At 35.0% G+C, this 17,206-nt stretch overlaps 1 protein-coding gene across 2 annotated transcripts; it reads left to right on the top strand.

Moving 5' to 3' along the window:
• Positions 1 to 1,892: 1,892 nt before the first annotated feature.
• LOC113051310 (sodium/potassium/calcium exchanger 2-like) lies at positions 1,893 to 17,156 on the top strand. Of its 2 annotated transcripts, none has more exons than XM_026214925.1 (10): positions 1,893 to 2,082; positions 4,745 to 5,807; positions 12,979 to 13,014; positions 13,105 to 13,219; positions 13,341 to 13,415; positions 13,817 to 13,893; positions 14,004 to 14,138; positions 14,603 to 14,692; positions 16,043 to 16,209; positions 16,294 to 17,156. In XM_026214925.1, the coding sequence occupies exons 2-10, from the start codon at positions 4,896 to 4,898 to the stop codon at positions 16,541 to 16,543; spliced, it is 1,857 nt and encodes a 618-aa protein (XP_026070710.1). In that variant the 5' UTR covers positions 1,893 to 2,082; positions 4,745 to 4,895; the 3' UTR covers positions 16,544 to 17,156. The 2 variants fall into 2 exon arrangements, with proteins under 2 accessions (XP_026070710.1, XP_026070711.1); XM_026214926.1 differs by having other exon boundaries at positions 1,894 to 2,082; positions 13,105 to 13,213.
• The last annotated feature ends 50 nt before the right edge of the window (positions 17,157 to 17,206 follow it).

Genomic DNA, 17,206 nt, shown 5'->3' with positions numbered 1-17,206 from the left:
AAAGGTTGTGGGATCGATTGCCAGAGAGCACACATACTGGTAAACAAATAAAAAAAAGTATATCCTCAATGCACTTTTATGCATTCAGGATAAGTCCCTTTGAATAAAAGCGTCTGCTAAATGCATTAATGTAAATATATAATGTAAAAAGTCCTAGAATTTCTGTGTTTTCTTTATTATGAATGTGTATGTATGTATATATAAATATATATATATATATATATATATATATATATATATATATATATATATATATATATATATATATATATATATATATATATATATATACACATACATATACATTCATAATAAAGCATGCCCTAGTTTTATCTTATTAAAAATACATCTGTGGTTAATGGAGGGTGTACTGCTCTTCTGCTCGAATTAATCTGATTTGCGTTATACTTATGATATCAGAGCAGATCTTTCATTTAACAAAACCCAATAACAGTAATAAGAAAGTCTTACATAGAGTATAAGAAAAATTATGTCACGAGTAAGCAGCGTTTTTGCTGATGAAGCAACCAGGCCTTTTTCTTCACTTACAGACATGACGCAAACACAATTGGACGAGTGACATAAACACAAAATTTCACATCAAACTCGACTAGACAGCTCAAATATGAGTTGGTTTTCCGTATTGAATCAGGGTAAGCCAAGAAAACTGTTTTGGCACTTATTTTTAAAGTACTAATAATTAGTTTGTTTATTAAGAGTAATCCTATTTCATGTGTGTCTTTGCATAGATAACACTGTGTATATGAATATTGGCCATGGTTACTAAAAAGACAACTGTGAGATCGACTAGTGTTATAATAATGATGAATTGAAGTATTAAACAAATATTTGTAGTTAAATAAGAATAATATATTAAAGTTTTGTTTATATACAGTACCATCCCAATACAATGACTAAATGTAACAGTAGTGTCATTATAGTGCCGTATGGTTCTCCAGAGCATCAAGAACCGCAGGAGGAGGATCTTTCACCCTGCAGAGCACAGTTAGCCTCGGGTCAGATGTGTTTGCACACTCTACATGATTTTCCACAGAAGTGCAAGTACCAGACTTCTGGCCCATTTCCTGGAAGATTGTGTGGTTGATTGGAGGTGGAATTAGGCAATAGTTAAGCTGAAATGTCCTCTATGCAGGGCAGGGTCAGGTTCAGCTGCATCCAGCATGCTGCGCTCACATGCTATTTAAAGCCCAGCGAAAGCTGTGGCCTTACGGGCCTAATCTTCTCTTCACAAAGATGCATTAATCTATGTTTTCAATCTATGGGGCTGGATGGCAGCTTTAGGTCCTGCAAGAGTGGGATGATCTCCCTTCAAACCTGATGTGATGAGATTCTAAAATATATTAGTATGGGAAAATATGTGATTTTATTTTGTTTTGTTTTTTTCCCCAAATTTTTTAGTGTGTTCAACCCTCTCTAGCATACTCATTCTGAAATAACGATACATTATTTAATAATCATGTTTGTGTTCAATCAGAGCATAAAGTGTCTTTTTCAAGTGGAATACGAGTAGTTGACATTCAATTATTTTCAGAAATTACTTTATTAATTACTTTACAAAGATTCTGCTAAATGTTATAGAAATTAAACGCATGCCATTTTATCAACCTCATATTAAGTGAGAACACATGATACATTTGGTCTTTCAAATACTTTATTATCAGTAATTAAAAAATGTGACTAGTGAAGACAAAAAGGTCAGTAAAATTGTTTTAACTTGTGTGACCAGGTACAGTTTCCTGTATACATTAATATAAATTTGAACATAAAATCTTGGTCACGATTAAAAACAAAAACGCATTGACGCATTATGTATTCATTACACTATTGCAGGTTGTGTACTGTACCCAACTTGTCAAGGGCAGAACAAGTGGATAAGGGATGGGGCAAGGAAGGAGAGAGTGAGACGGGGGAGGGAGGAAAGATCAGACCTCCCCTTTAACCTGTGTCAGCAGTAGAAGCATTCTTGATCTATGACAGTGAAACAGCAAGTGCTTGGTGTCCATAAGTCTGTGGGATTCATCTGGAGGATTCACCATCCACAGTAAACTACCAGATGCAAAGGTAAATTCATTTATTCTGTAGCATATTCTGGCATTCTGTGTGTTTTCTTGGGTTTATATTTTTAGTATTTATTGATAAATCATTTTTATGTAAGTGTATTAGATATATAAGCCAAATCTCATGCAATTCAAAGAAAGCCATAAGGTGAATCTATTAAAAAGTAATTATTTATCCATTTCAACTTCTAAAAAAATTATCTTAAAATCAAGGTGACCGTTGCAAATGGTGTTCATTTACTATACATGTGCATTCAACTGGTTACTGATTTCTAAATGTTCCTATCATGCAGATGTGATCACTGGTAATAAATATATTTCAGTGTGTGTGATACAGTATATGTGCTGAGATATACTGTGAGTCGGGGTAAAAGTAAAGGCCGTGTAAATCAGGATAACAGTGGCCTATAGATCCGATTAAATCTTTGACAGATGGACTCTTCAGAGGAAGAAGCCAGGAGTTTAAAAAATGTAAATATATAAAAAAAAAAACAGTTTCGGTATATACAGTATACAGATATTCAAGGTCTATGCAATACATTATATGGATATAAATAAATATAAGCACAAATACCATGCATACATTTTTGATGTTAAAATATTTATTTAGTTAGTTTTGACTGTAAATTCTGATTGGATGGGCCATGTTTGGAACCATATAATAGCCAATATTATATAGCCAATACAGTAAGCACATATTGCTTGCCATAGCATTTAAAGACGTCAGTCTTTCTACAGAACTATATTATTTGGTTGAAAATGGCTTAATTTGATTATTTCTAAATAATAAATGTATTTTGTCATGGACATTTTAATGTTTTATATGAGAATTAAGCAATGCAACACCCATAGATTAGTGGTTTAATATAATGATATGTGTGAATGAATTATTCCTGTATCATTACTGTGATTGTATGGATTGTGTAAGATGTCTGCCAGATTACAGTGATTATGTATTGGTTTAGACACTTTAGCACATGTCCTCCTAAAACCTATACATGCCAGATCAGAACAAATCTGGCTCTCTTTAGAGCTGTGCACTTGGTCATCTTATGGAACCGGTCAGTTATATTTAGATATTGGGCTATTGTACACTACGGAGCCCAGTTGTTAGAAATGATAACTTTAACTCACTTTATTCTATCATATCATTCAGTGGTTTAGGCTATTGTAGATTGGTAATCATGTGTGAAATTCTCTTTTAGGATCAAATGGTTACTTGTTGAGAGAATGATAACTTTATGTTGTGAGGTGTCTAATATGATTTGATGCATCAGTGATCTAAAAAGATGTTATGTTTAGTCCAAATAAATATTTATCCTGTTAGGTAGTTTTTAACGTTTATTCACATTACAAAATGATAACATCTAGATTTATTAGTTTTATTTGAGACTAATATGACTGAACAGGTTTAATTCAAGACAGATATGACTAAATCACCAACTTAAGTCACTTTACAGGTCAGATCTGATGGGATAGCTAACAACTGCACTGTCGAAAGCAAAATCCCAGATTCTTTTTTTAACTATAAAACTAAAGGAAGGTTAAGATGATCTATCCCCAAATCTGCAGAAGCCATAACCACATTAGAACCACATTAGAAGTTACAGTATATAAGATAGAAGTGAAGTGAGAAGAGTCCGTTGCTGGTCCCCATTGACTTCCATATTATGAAAAAAAAAGTCAATGGGGACCAGCAACTCAAGGTGAACTATCCCTTTAAGCTCCTCTGTTGCTTTGGTAACACAGTCCAGTTGTCACACTGCTTAGACCTCCAGCTCAATGACACTATTAAGCTGGAAAGGAGAGCATGTTATGTGTGCCATCCAAAATCACAGCATCTGTCATTGCCCTTAACTTTTCAGATTAATCATGACCTAATCACCGATTAGTGAACCGGTAGTCATAATGACGGAGAGTGTTTGCTAAAGTGATAAGTTCTGCTGGGTAAAATGTCTTCCGCACAATGACTGTATGTGAATTCAATGTTAAAATGTTTGTTTTAATCATAGACATTATTATTATAATTAATATCATTATTATTAATTGTATAATTCATTTATAATAAAGGAAAGAATAATAATAATTATTACATTTTATATTTTTATTTTAAATTGTTTATTTATTTTCTAAAATTGTTTGGTTACCAACATATATATATATATTTATATATATATATATATATATATATATATATATATATATATATATATATATATATATATATATATATATATATATATATATTAGCAGAAAAAAGAAAGGTTTGGAACACCATGAAAACAGAATTATCATTTTTGGTTGAACTATCTCTTTAATGATAGCATTAAGCAGAAGTCAGCAGTGCTGCTTTAAATCAACAATCACCAGCCGTAAGGAACAGGTGTGGGATCAGGTTGCAGCAAGCTGACTGACAGTCAGCTACTGGATTGGCTGAGGAAAGCATCTGTTATGTTAATCCTACTTACATGAAGTAGGATAAAAAAATAAAACGATTATTCATGCCATTTAGCCATACTGAAATGTGATATTTTGTCATTTTTCTCAGTTATGTTTCTTTTAATCCAAAATTTGTAAGGCACAACAGAATTTTAAAAGGCAAATATATTCTGATCCAGAGAATTCGAAACTATTTCTCACTCTCACTTTTCTATGTTGTGTTTCAGTGATTATTATGAGGAAGCCTTTAGAGACTCTGGACCCTGCGAGGAATCGGGGAGTACATTGTTCCTGTCAGGTTTAAGTAGAGTTGGCCTGTAACCATGCCCGGGGCTCCATAGATTTCCGACCACCAGACCCCCAAGCTGCCCATCAAACATGGATCACGTATTCCCCAGCATCAAATTGGGGTCCGATTACACCCGTTTGGAGCAGAACAGCAGCAAGCGTCACCGACTGCAGCATGTCAGGAGGAAACTACGTCCTTCACGGATTTTTGGTTTTATCCTGAGCATCTCTGCCCTCACATTGTTCATGTCTTGGAGTGCCTTTACCTTCACTTTGGGCCCATTCCCAAGATGGACGCCACTCACTTCTCTCACCAACCACGAGGGACTTGCAGAACCAGTGCCACACAGAACTGTCCTATCTTCTCACGAAGAGAGCAATGTTTCGGCAGATATGCCCATCGCTATGGCCTCGTCCGTAGAGCACAACCAGGGAGATTATCCCGAGGATCTGTTCACGCTGGAGGAGAGGAGGCAAGGTGCAGTTGTGCTGCATATGTTCGGCATGATGTACATGTTCATTGCCCTCGCTATCGTCTGTGATGAGTTTTTCGTCCCCGCCCTCACCGTGATCACAGAAAAACTGCAGATCTCGGATGATGTAGCGGGCGCCACCTTCATGGCTGCTGGAGGCTCTGCCCCCGAGCTCTTCACCTCTGTGATCGGTGTGTTCATCTCGCACAGCAATGTGGGCATCGGGACCATCGTGGGTTCTGCTGTCTTCAACATCTTGTTTGTGATCGGGATGTGTGCTCTCTTTTCACGTGAGATTCTCCACCTCACCTGGTGGCCTCTGTTCAGAGACGTCACCTTTTATATCATTGGACTAATTATGCTTATCGTTTTCTTCCTGGATAACTACATTACTTATGTTGAGAGCATTGGACTGTTACTCTGTTACGCTAGCTATGTCACGTTCATGAAGTACAATGCGACTGTAGAGACTATAATCAAGACAAAATTACTCAGGAATCAAGTGGACGACATTGAAGCTCCTCCTAAGGTGAGTCGCATTGTTCCAGATGAGCTATCTGCTTCCCAGGTCAAAGGTGGAATTCTCCTTCATGCTTCCTCCTTCCATTCCTGATAGAAATCAGTATATCACAGTGGTTTCAACCAGGAGGCCCTCAACATATTTCCAAGAGTGCTGCAGGATGTACTTTATAAAATAATTAATATGATCTATACATTGATATAATATATTTATTACTATTAATAGAAGTAGTAGTAAATAATATTCAATATGAATACTAGATTAATTTCAAATGCACAAACAATTAATATGTAGTGTCAACACAACACTCCCAGTTAAATTTTTTCATTCACATGAAGTATATAGACTAAAAAGAGTGAAAATTAGGTGAATTTACATTTGCACTCAATGTCTGATGACTTAAAAAGACATGGCGACATTTCTGGTATGCGAACATAGTGAGCAGCTGAGGCCCATCGGTTTTATATTGTGCATTTTGGGAATTTTTAGTGGTCTTGAGCACTTATAACTGATTGCATCAGCAGTGGAAGCGGAACCCAACTGTTGGCTAAGAATCAGCGTTCCCGATTGAAAGAACACAGACAGTTTTATCACCTCTCTGAGCTGGATTAGGCATTATATCAGGTGTCACCTGGATAGAGCAGAAAAAACTGCTCTGAGTACACAATCAGCTGAGTAAGACTAGAACCCCTGTGGTACAGACAAAGACGGACAACAGAAAGAGACAGCAAAAGTAGAAAAATGAGGATGTAAAGGAAGAAAGCTGTTCAAATCTTTTACTTATCTTTTTGCTGAAATCTATCTTTCAGCGACCAGACATCTCAAGAGGGACAGATATCTATTTTTGTCTTTTCCTGGCACAGTTAGCTTTTAGTTTTTAAAGGGAACCCTGGGTTTTAAGGTTTGTGTGGCTTAAAGGTTTAGTTCACTTCCAGAATAGAAAATTCCTGATAATTTATTCACCCCTATCATAGAAGGTTTATGTCTTACTGTTTTCATTTACAAAAAAAATTGTTTTTTGAGGAAAACATTAATGCACTTAAATGGTGGCCAATGGGTTGAAGGTCCAAAGTGCAGTTTCAGTACAGCTTCATAGGGCTCTACACAATCCCAGCCAAGGAATAAGGGTCTTATCTAGTGAAACAATCGGTCATTTTCAAAAAAAAAAAATGTATACTGTTTAACCACAAATGCTAATCTTATAAGATTACACTAGCTCCGTGATGTGTGTAATGCATGACATAATCACATTGGAAAGGTAACACACGGTTAGCTCTTCGTCTGTGTACTCCGGTTCAAAAAGATAAGGTAGGGTGAAAAACATCTCATTAGGACCTTCAACCCATTGGCCACCATTGAAGTCTATTATAAGACTAAGAAGAATTTTTTTTAAATAACGTAAATGTTTCATGGGTTTTCTACTTCATATTTCAGGAAGAGGCATCATTTACGTTATATTAAGCCATACAAATCTTAATACCCGGGGTTCCTATTAAAATGTTCATTTGTGAGTCTTAGCCATGAATTTTGTCTCGTTTCCGATTGTAAAACATTTAAAATAAATGCAGTTTAGAAGCAAAACCGCATAAATATATATTTAAATGATAATTTGATGGTTTTAAGCATAAGCCTTACTAAATTTTGTTACATTAACTTTTAAAACACAATTTTGTTTGGAAAGAAAAATAAAATATATTAATTCCAGTTTTGCCATCTTGTTGTAGAGATGTTTAGGTATTTGTACTGGGGGAAGAAATAAAAATACTGATTAGGATTAGGAAGTGCTAAAAAATGTTGGATTCTAGAGATCCATAATAACTGTTCACTTAACTGTTTAATGTGTGTGTGTGTGTCCATTATAGGACAAACACCAAAAACAACAACTGTGTGAACATTTTAGAAGTTATTTCTCTATCAAACAAAGCGTTATTCATAAGCATAGATCTGACAGGCACAAAGAACATAACTGTACAGTATTTGCATCATATGAGTTTTATATTTCCATCATCTCTCAGTTATCTCATAATTTATTTATTATAATTCTTTGATGAAAACTTACAGTGACCCCCAAAATTTATTTAGACAAATTAGCACATGTATGAATGGCACTGCACTGGATACAATTTGACAAAACATCAAACCAAGTGGCACACTTTTCATTCAAACTTTTCAAAAAGACACTTGTGCTAATCAGATACGAGGAAAATAAGTATTCAGACACTTACTGGTTTTCAGACATTAATAAAATGAGCTTGGGTCCAATTGGTTGAAAGCTAAAAAAATAAAAATAAAATTGTTTGCAGAAGCGAAATTTTGACATTTTTAAGCATGACTTCACTGCCCAAAAGTGTCTCAATTGGGTATCGGTTTAGTGGTATTATGTATTGTTGATATTTTAAGAGGCCCATATGAAGCCAGTTAAATCTGTCCAACCTCCTGTGTTCCATTCAGACAGCTGGAGACGGATTTGTTTTTTGCAGTTTGTCCTGTAACACAGGTGAATCAGTGGACCATGCTGTTTTGATGACTTCTTATTGATGCACCAGGGGCATGTACATTACTTTTGAGAACCATTACTAGCATGTTACCTATTTAAACCCGCATTCATTAGTCTTAGATTGCTCTTTGCTGTTAGACTGCTTTTTTGGATTGTCACCTCAGTACATTGGGAAATATGATTCCAGATAGCTTGTAAAAATCTTCAATATTTTGTAAATGTCCCACGTTTCATTCAGAATTGATTTAACACAACTAAATAGATCTCCTTTTCATGCAAACAAATGGGTGTAGGAGAAGATATTATAGAGCACATTACATTGGATTGTCACCATTCTGGATTAAAATAAAAAATGGCTTGGTATAGAGAGAGACTTCTTAAATTGAAATGAATAGGGGTAGAGACAGGGGTTGGTGTTGGGAGGTTGGTACATGTGCTCTTTGCTCCTTTAGCCGAAGCTCGGGCTAATCCAATAAGATGTGATCCTTTTAGTGCTGCTAAGTATAGACAGGTGTCCTGTTCTTTTTAAACCTGTACTCAAATATAGAGTATTGTGGGAAATTCTTCAGGTTTTTTTAATCACGTTGTCAGATACATTTCCACAGTAAGATCTTTGTGTCATTTAGTGTTTAATGTAGAGTTCAGAAACATGGTGGATAACTTTATTTCTGCTTACGGTTTATGACTCCTAACCTGAAATCCTTTGTAATCCCAAATCAACTGCTTAGAAGGGGTGACGCCAACCAAAAAAGGCTCTTAGTGCTTAGGGAAGTGACCTGCCTTCTGAAGTAGACTTTTGAGGGAATATTGAACATTTCAACAATACTTTTCACTATCTGTCCAGCAATAGAGACTTTCCTCTGACACTTTTTGAATTATAAATTACTCAGTGCTGCTCGCTTTGGATAGTAAACAGCAAATTTGGAAATGACTTTTAAGTGATAAAGCAGATGTTCATCTGTAATATACCTTTTATATTTTATTGTTCCTGTGGCTCAAGTGGTAGAGCATTGCGTTAGCAGCGCAAGGTTGTGGGTTCGATTCCCAGGGAACAGATGTTAGCCTGAATGCACTGTAAGTCGCTTTGGATAAAAGTGTCTGCTAAATGCATAAATAAATATAAATACTTTAAGTTCCTAGTACTTATGTCATACTGGTGTACATAATAAAAACAGTTTCTGAAGGAAACTGAAGAAATTCCCTTAAGAAATACTTGGAAGATGAACTAGACTCTTAAGTTTACTTACTAAAGATCTTTTCTTCTGTATTGTGATGTATATCAAAGTAAAATGGATTATAAAAAATAATAATAATAATATCCCACCTATTAAAAGTAACTGAATTAAGAAACTTAGACTTTCTAGTTAGTAATATATACATCTTTGGTGGTATATTTCAAAGGATATTTATTAAAAGTAAATAGGTGAGAGTGTGAGAACCTGGTGTCATGTGTTGTGTGAGTTAATTTGTGAACCCTTAAATGCCTCTGTCTCTAAAATTGTCTCTGTATCTAAACCTGTCACCTTAAGCCTCTTAAGTGTATTTGCCTGCGTTCTGGTTAACTACAGGACCCTTGCTAAGACACACTGTAGAGGCAATTCAAGTTCCCAGATGACCCACATGATTAAACCTGAATGATGTACACAGGATTTATGACTAGTTTTATTTTAAACTTGCCTGTCTGTCTATCTGTCTGTGTTTTGCATGGATGGTGTTCAAATACATTCAAATACACAGCTTAATGTTCAATTGGATATTTTGCTGGATTCATTTAAAAGAAAGCATCATCAGTCTCTGTAACATCATGCTGAATTATCTTCATTAGTATCATAATGTATCACATTAGTATCTCAATGCTTTTGTGACTCTATTTATCTAATTTAATACTGATTGATATACCATAGACCAATTTAGTTTGCTGCTACTGGAAAAGCCTATAATGTTAATTAATTTAAATTTTTTACCAATGATGCAAAAGTCCGAATTTAGCATCATTGCTTAAAAATAACAAATTAATTAATATACTAAACTTTTCCCTTAAAAATTAATTAGTCATTTCACAGTGAAGAAGTTCCTGTATGTCCATTATCTTTGCATTCTATAGTTAGTACTGTAATTGTGTCATTGTGAGGATCCAGCATGCTAATTGGTCCAACTAATTGCTAAACTATTAGTCTACAAAGTTCATTAGCTGCTCTCTAGCAAGACTGCCCTTGATCCCCATGACTTACTTTTCAACATCTGTCTTGTTTAAGGAAACAAATCAAACAAAATGACAAAGTCATATAAGATTTGGTAAATATGCTCTGACTTTGCACTGCTGGAAACATTTCTGTAGTTTCCATCCTCCCCCCACAATCAATTCTTAGTCATGCAAAAAGTGTAGAATTTAAGGTTAAGAGTCACAAGGTCAGTTGTTTATTTTCTAATATTTTCACATGATGTTGATAGGTTAGATTTTAAACAATTGAGTAGTGTGTGCATGCCTGGTGAAACATCTGTAATAAATTATTATTAATATTTTTTATGCAACACATATGGTAGTTCTCCAGAGTCCAGACAACGGAAGGTCAAAACAAAATCGGTCCTAGTCCCGCACCCAATCTTTTTATGGGTCTTTTGGCTTGAGTTTATGGTCTTGGTTAGTGCTAAAATATCTCTTCTGATAACTCAAATGATCAATGCCAGGTTCAAATCACCAGTGTGCCCTTGAGGAGGATATTCTATATTTTACATATACTGTATATAGCTAACATTTCATTATATTATGGTAGATGCTTTACTAGTCAGCCAAATCTTTTGTGGAGGGCTCTTAAAAGCATGAAATGGACTAGTTGCTAGCCAAGTGGTGTGGTGCCATAAGCCCATCAGTATTGTAATTTACCTGCAACTCCAGATTGACTTGTGGTTCAAGTGATTGACAAAAAGTGTGGCAAAAGATGGATGAATGGGAAGCTCCAAAGGGGACAGTCCCTGCAATACCTGTCCTACTCTCTCAAATAAATGCAGTTAAAAATGGCATCACCTCAGTTCTTTTAGCTCTTTAACTATTTGCTTTAAACACTTGTAGTTTAACTGATCTTGATTTAGATTTGATTTAGACTTTGAAAGTCTGGTTTTAAGGTCTTGGGTTTAGTCTCACTGAGTCCAATTTTTGACCGTTTGGTGCTTAATGTTTAAAGGATGTTCACATTATTTTCATTTAATGAGTTCTATATTGCATCTGCATTAAAACGCCAATGATGGTAGTAAAATGTAACAATAAGAAATGGTTTTTCAAAGATTAATAAAACAAGAGTATTGGAACACTATTTAAGTCTTTCTGCCTGAAAATTTCACATTTGTTTCAGTGTTATTGTCATTTCTTTGCAATTATTTGTTGCAATTATTAAAATAGCCTTTTCCCTTTATAGTAGTTTCGGTAACTATTTCATTTTCAAAACTGTAAGACAATAGTGAAGTCCACACCACAACTACAGGAATAAAATTTCGACAATATCATTTTATTTATAATAATAGAATCATATTGTTGTAATTATTCAAAAAATATAATTTTGTTTTGCTTTAAAAATGTATATTAATTGTAAAAATTAATGATGGATTCAGATCATAATGGTTTCACCTTTCCTCGTAAGTTTTAGTTCAACAGTTTTGTTTAACACCTTGCATACAGACTTGTAGGGCAAAGATTTGTAGGGCAGATTTTGTAAGGAATGATTTCATCTTTTACCTTCAGTGGTTTCTTAGAAACTGTAATTGATGGTATTTGGAAGGTGGGTCAAAATTCTATGATTGGCTTTTCTATACAGTACTTAAGAAGTGCTATTTAGAGCCATGTAGAAGCAGCAGACCAGAACTACTGTAGGCCTTAGCTGTGCTGTGTAACAGCTTAACATGTTCTTGGTTACCTGTATGTTGGGGACAGATTGAGCTGATCTTTTTTAAAGCTGGCCTTGAAAATCCCCTTGTCTTTGTTAAACTCCCAGTGTGTGTCTACACATAAAAAAGACAAAAATGTATATTAAGCAAATTCACATTAAATTCATCAAGAGTGACTGTAAATACATTCATAATGTTACAAAATATTTCTATTTCAATTATTTTTCTGCATTGATAATAATAAGAAATGTTTCTTGGGCACCAAATCAGCATATTAGAGTAATGATGCTGAAAACTGATAACTCAGCTTTGCTATTGCTGGAATAAATTACATAAAAATATATTAAAACACAAAACAGCTATTGTAATCAATTTGACAATATTACTGTATTTTTTTTTAAATAAAAAAATAATAATAATTGCAGCCTTCGTGCCATAACAGAATCTAGAGAATCAAGTGTGTGTATCCTTCAACAGGCACTTTATTTGTGATAAAACAGTTACTGTCCACTTGGTTTGAAACTTGCAGCCTGTATTTTCTATTGACCACTAGGTGAAATCCATCGTCTATAGAATTAAGTGACTGATTTGTGTTTTGTAATCAGATGTGTTGTTGCTGTAATTTCCTGTACTTTTTGAGCTTCTTTAAACATTTTAGAAGTTGTTTTAAGGTTTGTGTTAATTTTAAGAATATCCCAAGCTTTTTTATTTGTTTATTTTTATTTTATTTTTCCCAGTAATTTAAATGTAATTTCCTTTTTATAGAATTCACTGAGTTTTGCTTCTCTTTTTTTCCCCCTCAAGGTTATCAGTGCAGCAGATGACGAAAATAAACTTTCGGTAAGCATCATCAGGAACCTTCAGTGCTCTCTTATCAGCATAATATATGTAATGATATATCAAAATTCATTTCTTCTTTTTTCCCCATAGGCTAAGCCCCGCCTCCAGAGAGGAGGAAGCTCCGCCTCCCTCCATAACACCCTCATGAGAAACAGCATCTTCCAGCTAATGATCCACACACTCGATCCTCTCAGTGACGGTAATGGTAATGCAAATACAAACACTCCAAATTTACAAATACTCTCACATTGACTTGCTAATAGACAGATTTGTTAGAATTCATAGATTTGTGAAGTCTTATTAATAAAATATGTTAAATATTCCAGGGAAGTTCAAGGAAAAGGCATCGATTCTGCACAAGATCGCTAGAAAAAAGGAACAAGATGAGGCCAATGGTGTTGGTAAGTTTGGATATTTTGTGTAACAGCATTCCTTACCAACTTTACTTCTGTAATGTGACATATTTCTGTGCAAAATCGGGATAACTGCTGTAAGATTGGTCTTTTATTCACTGAAAAGTGGCTTTTCCATTCCAACACTGTTTGCAAAAGCTGAACAGCTGAAAAGGAATTATAATATAAAAATTATATTATAAAAAATTATAATTATAAAGACAAAGATTTTCTTTGGAGATGCCATATATATATTTCCTGCTGTCTATAATTACTACAGCCACATAAACACTTATTATTTACTTTTATCACAAGCATTTAAAATCCGATAATAGTGCTGGGCTTTATGAGGATTTCAGTGCTTAAATCACATCATTGCATATGTTTTATTTTTTTTTATTTTTTTTTAGTTGACAAGAATTTTCCCAACAGTACTAATGTGGAGGTAGAAGTCACTCCACCCATGAATGGCAGTGCTGGAGCTGAGGTGATGCTGCAACACAGCTAGATCAACTTGATATATTCAAATACATTGGAAATATTAAAACATCACTGGCAACTGACTCACATCGTTTTATTATGGTTCTTATCTCAAAGGCTGAGGAGGACGACGATGAAGACCAGCCTCTGAGCTTGGCTTGGCCGGACACACCAAGGAAGCGAGCAACATACGTCCTAATCTTTCCCATCGTCTTTCCATTGTGGCTGTCACTGCCGGATGTCCGTAGAGATGTACGACTGAGTTTTCTTCTTGCATTTGTAAAACTGACTTCTGACATATTTAATGCAGATCTTGCCACTGTCACAATTTTGTGGAATTGTCAAGTCTTCTTTAATTGTGTAAAGCACTTTATACAATAGAAACTGTTTCAAAGTAGTTTGACTTCATCAAATATTAGACAAATCCAAACTTTACTGTAAATCAGCTCTAACAAGACAATAGTGAAATTATTCAGCTCAAGTTAGTTCATTTTGAAACAAGATCAATACAGTGATTAGCAGCCTGTTATTTAACTCAATGTTAATTCAGGTTAGTTCAATAACAGTGTCAATGTTGTGCAATGAACAATTTGAACAAAGTGTCTTTTAAAGCCCAGTTTCAGGCTGTTGAAACAAACAGTGTTTTGTGTTTTTTAATATTTGAATAGCATGATATCCGTTCCTTATTATTCCCTCTATCCTCTCTTGTTCCACAGTCATCAAAAAAGTTCTTTCCGGTAACATTTTTGGGATCTATTAGTTGGATTGCTGTTTTCTCTTACCTGATGGTGTGGTGGGCTCATCAGGTACCTCATCTTCACAAATAGCACACACACACACACACACACACACCAGTTTCACACGCTTTTCTGTTATATTGCATTTTTTTCATCAACGTTTTTATCTTACTGTTCTGTTCTGAAATTAGGTATACTGTAGTTGATACTGTATGTCCAAAAAAAAACCCGCAAAGAACTGCGAGAGAAAGAGGAGTGTTTTCTTCAGTGTGAGGTAGTCATAGGTGAAGGTTGATCTCTACTTATAACACTGCTGTAAATCTGTAACTCTGCACATTCACAACCAGCCAAATCCCAAAGCCAATAAGCTATTCTTGTCTTTTCCCTTAGAGGCAACTGTTCTTTAGCTCTGCATCAGCTCCCTCTGTAGAAACTCATCTAAACCCATTGCAGTCAGATGTTTCAGGTTTTCCACAATACATCTGACCCTTTGGATTGTACTGGATCAGATGATAAACCTGCTGTAGTTTTTATTATCGGTTAATTGGTTAAATCAATAATAGGGTTCAAAGAAAAATGTATGTGAATCCCTTTTTAAAAAGGTACTGCCATGGTATTTTGACATGATAAACCATACCAGTACAGGATAAAATTACATTTGCATGTCTATCGTACCATGTCAGAAATTCAGCAGATTTACAACATAATTTTTTTCTTCTGTATATAAGTGCTGTTATTGTTATGTAAACCCCAAAAAACTATTTAAATATTTAATTGTTAATTGAAAGATAAAATAGAACAAATTTTAGATTCTAAGCCTAAACTTAAAAAAGTAAAGTAAACTTAGTCACTTGCCGTGACTTTTTTTTGTTTGTTTTGTTTTTGTTTTATAAAAAACTAAAACTGAAATAAAAAAAAGTAGATATTTAAAATAAAAAATACAAAAGCACATAAAAATAGCCTAAAACTTGCAATTAAAATGAAAACTATAAATATTAAAATAAAAGCTAATTCAAAATACAAATAAGTGTCACTAAAGTATATAAATAAATATTTATGAGATAACTTTTCACTCTCTTCATCCGTCCTCCGTCATCATGGATGCATTTTTTTAACCAAGCTCATCACAGTGATTTCTTGGATTACATCTTCGACAAAGTATGAATGTGATTTTGTGATCTTAGGAGGCAAAATAAGTTTACTGCCTACTTTTGCAGTGTTAATTTGCCCTTACAAAGATGTACCATGGTAAACATAGTTCACACCAAAATGGTCTAAAATCATAATAAATGAATAGGATCTCCTTCCTACTGTTCATTGATGACAGCCGAAGCTAACACCAAGTTCAACACTGTTTTATCATGGTATTTTAGTACATTTTAGAGCACATTAAATCCCCAATGCAAATTTCTCCCACAGGTTGGTGAGACTATTGGAATCACAGAGGAGATTATGGGTTTGACTATTCTAGCGGCTGGTACCTCCATTCCTGATCTCATCACCAGTGTCATTGTTGCCCGGAAGGGTCTCGGCGACATGGCTGTCTCCAGCTCAGTCGGCTCCAACATATTTGACATCACTGTAGGGTGAGAGATCTTCATCATTAACACAATAACCATCGTGTTATTGACGACCTACTTCTAAAACATCTCGCTGTGTCTGTTCCCCAGCCTGCCATTTCCATGGCTACTCTTTTCACTCATGAACGACCTGACTTCAGTGGCCGTGAGCAGCAACGGCCTGTTCTGTGCCATCGTTCTGCTCTTCCTCATGCTCCTCTTCGTCATCATCTCCATCGCTGTGTGCAAGTGGAAGATGAGCAAGCTGCTGGGTTTCCTCATGTTCCTGCTCTACTTTGTGTTCCTGGTTGTCAGCGTAATGTTGGAGGACAAGATCATTATGTGCCCTGTCTCCATTTGATTTCTTTATCATGCACACCGTTGTTCTTTTTCTGGGAACGGGCCCTTCTTTATAGCTCCGAAGGCACTCCAGGGCATCCGAATGATAACATGGGAGCTCGGACCGCAGCTGCGCTGTGGCATTGCATCTTTATATCCACTGAAGTCTGAGTAGCTGGGCTTTCCAAGCAGTAGTTTGTTATGGGAAAGTAGTGCATTATTCTGTATGCACTCTCCAAAGCAGTACATGGAGACTTGATGTACTGTAGATTTTAGACATTTTTAATATGCTGCATGAAGAGGCTGGACATAAAGAGCAAGGAGACACCACGTCCAATGAAGATGTGGACATCTATGGGGAATGTCTACAGACTCAGGAAAGGACCTTTGATGCAAATATGCAATAATATATTAATCAAGATCTTGGTACTGTGCTTTAAAGCTCATGATATCATAAGCCTTGTGTTGCACATCAACTTGAAGAAACAAAGCTCCATATTTGTTTTGTCTAGACACTGGTCCTTTCTGGTTGTTACTTGAGCATTTTCATTCTGAGTATATCATATCATTTACTGAATAATAGACTTGTAGACATAGTCAGAAGTCTACACTCAAAATAATAAATAATAATAATAATTAAGGAATAAATGTAGGATTTATGTATTTGAATAGCATACATCCATTT

This window comes from Carassius auratus, chromosome 32, assembly GCF_003368295.1.
Source record: "Carassius auratus strain Wakin chromosome 32, ASM336829v1, whole genome shotgun sequence".
Taxonomy (NCBI): Eukaryota; Metazoa; Chordata; class Actinopteri; order Cypriniformes; family Cyprinidae; genus Carassius; species Carassius auratus.
The sequence above is the reverse complement of the archived record's forward strand: the minus strand, read 5'-3'. Positions and strand labels throughout refer to the sequence as shown.

Coding starts and splice junctions, on each gene's coding strand:
- LOC113051310 (XM_026214925.1), top strand. CDS start 4,896: ATGGATCACGTATTCCCCAGCATCAAATTGGGGTCCGATTACACCCGT. Junction 13,894..14,003: donor ATGGCAGTGCTGGAGCTGAG/GTGATGCTGCAA, acceptor CTTATCTCAAAG/GCTGAGGAGGACGACGATGA. Junction 14,693..16,042: donor TGGTGTGGTGGGCTCATCAG/GTACCTCATCTT, acceptor TTTCTCCCACAG/GTTGGTGAGACTATTGGAAT.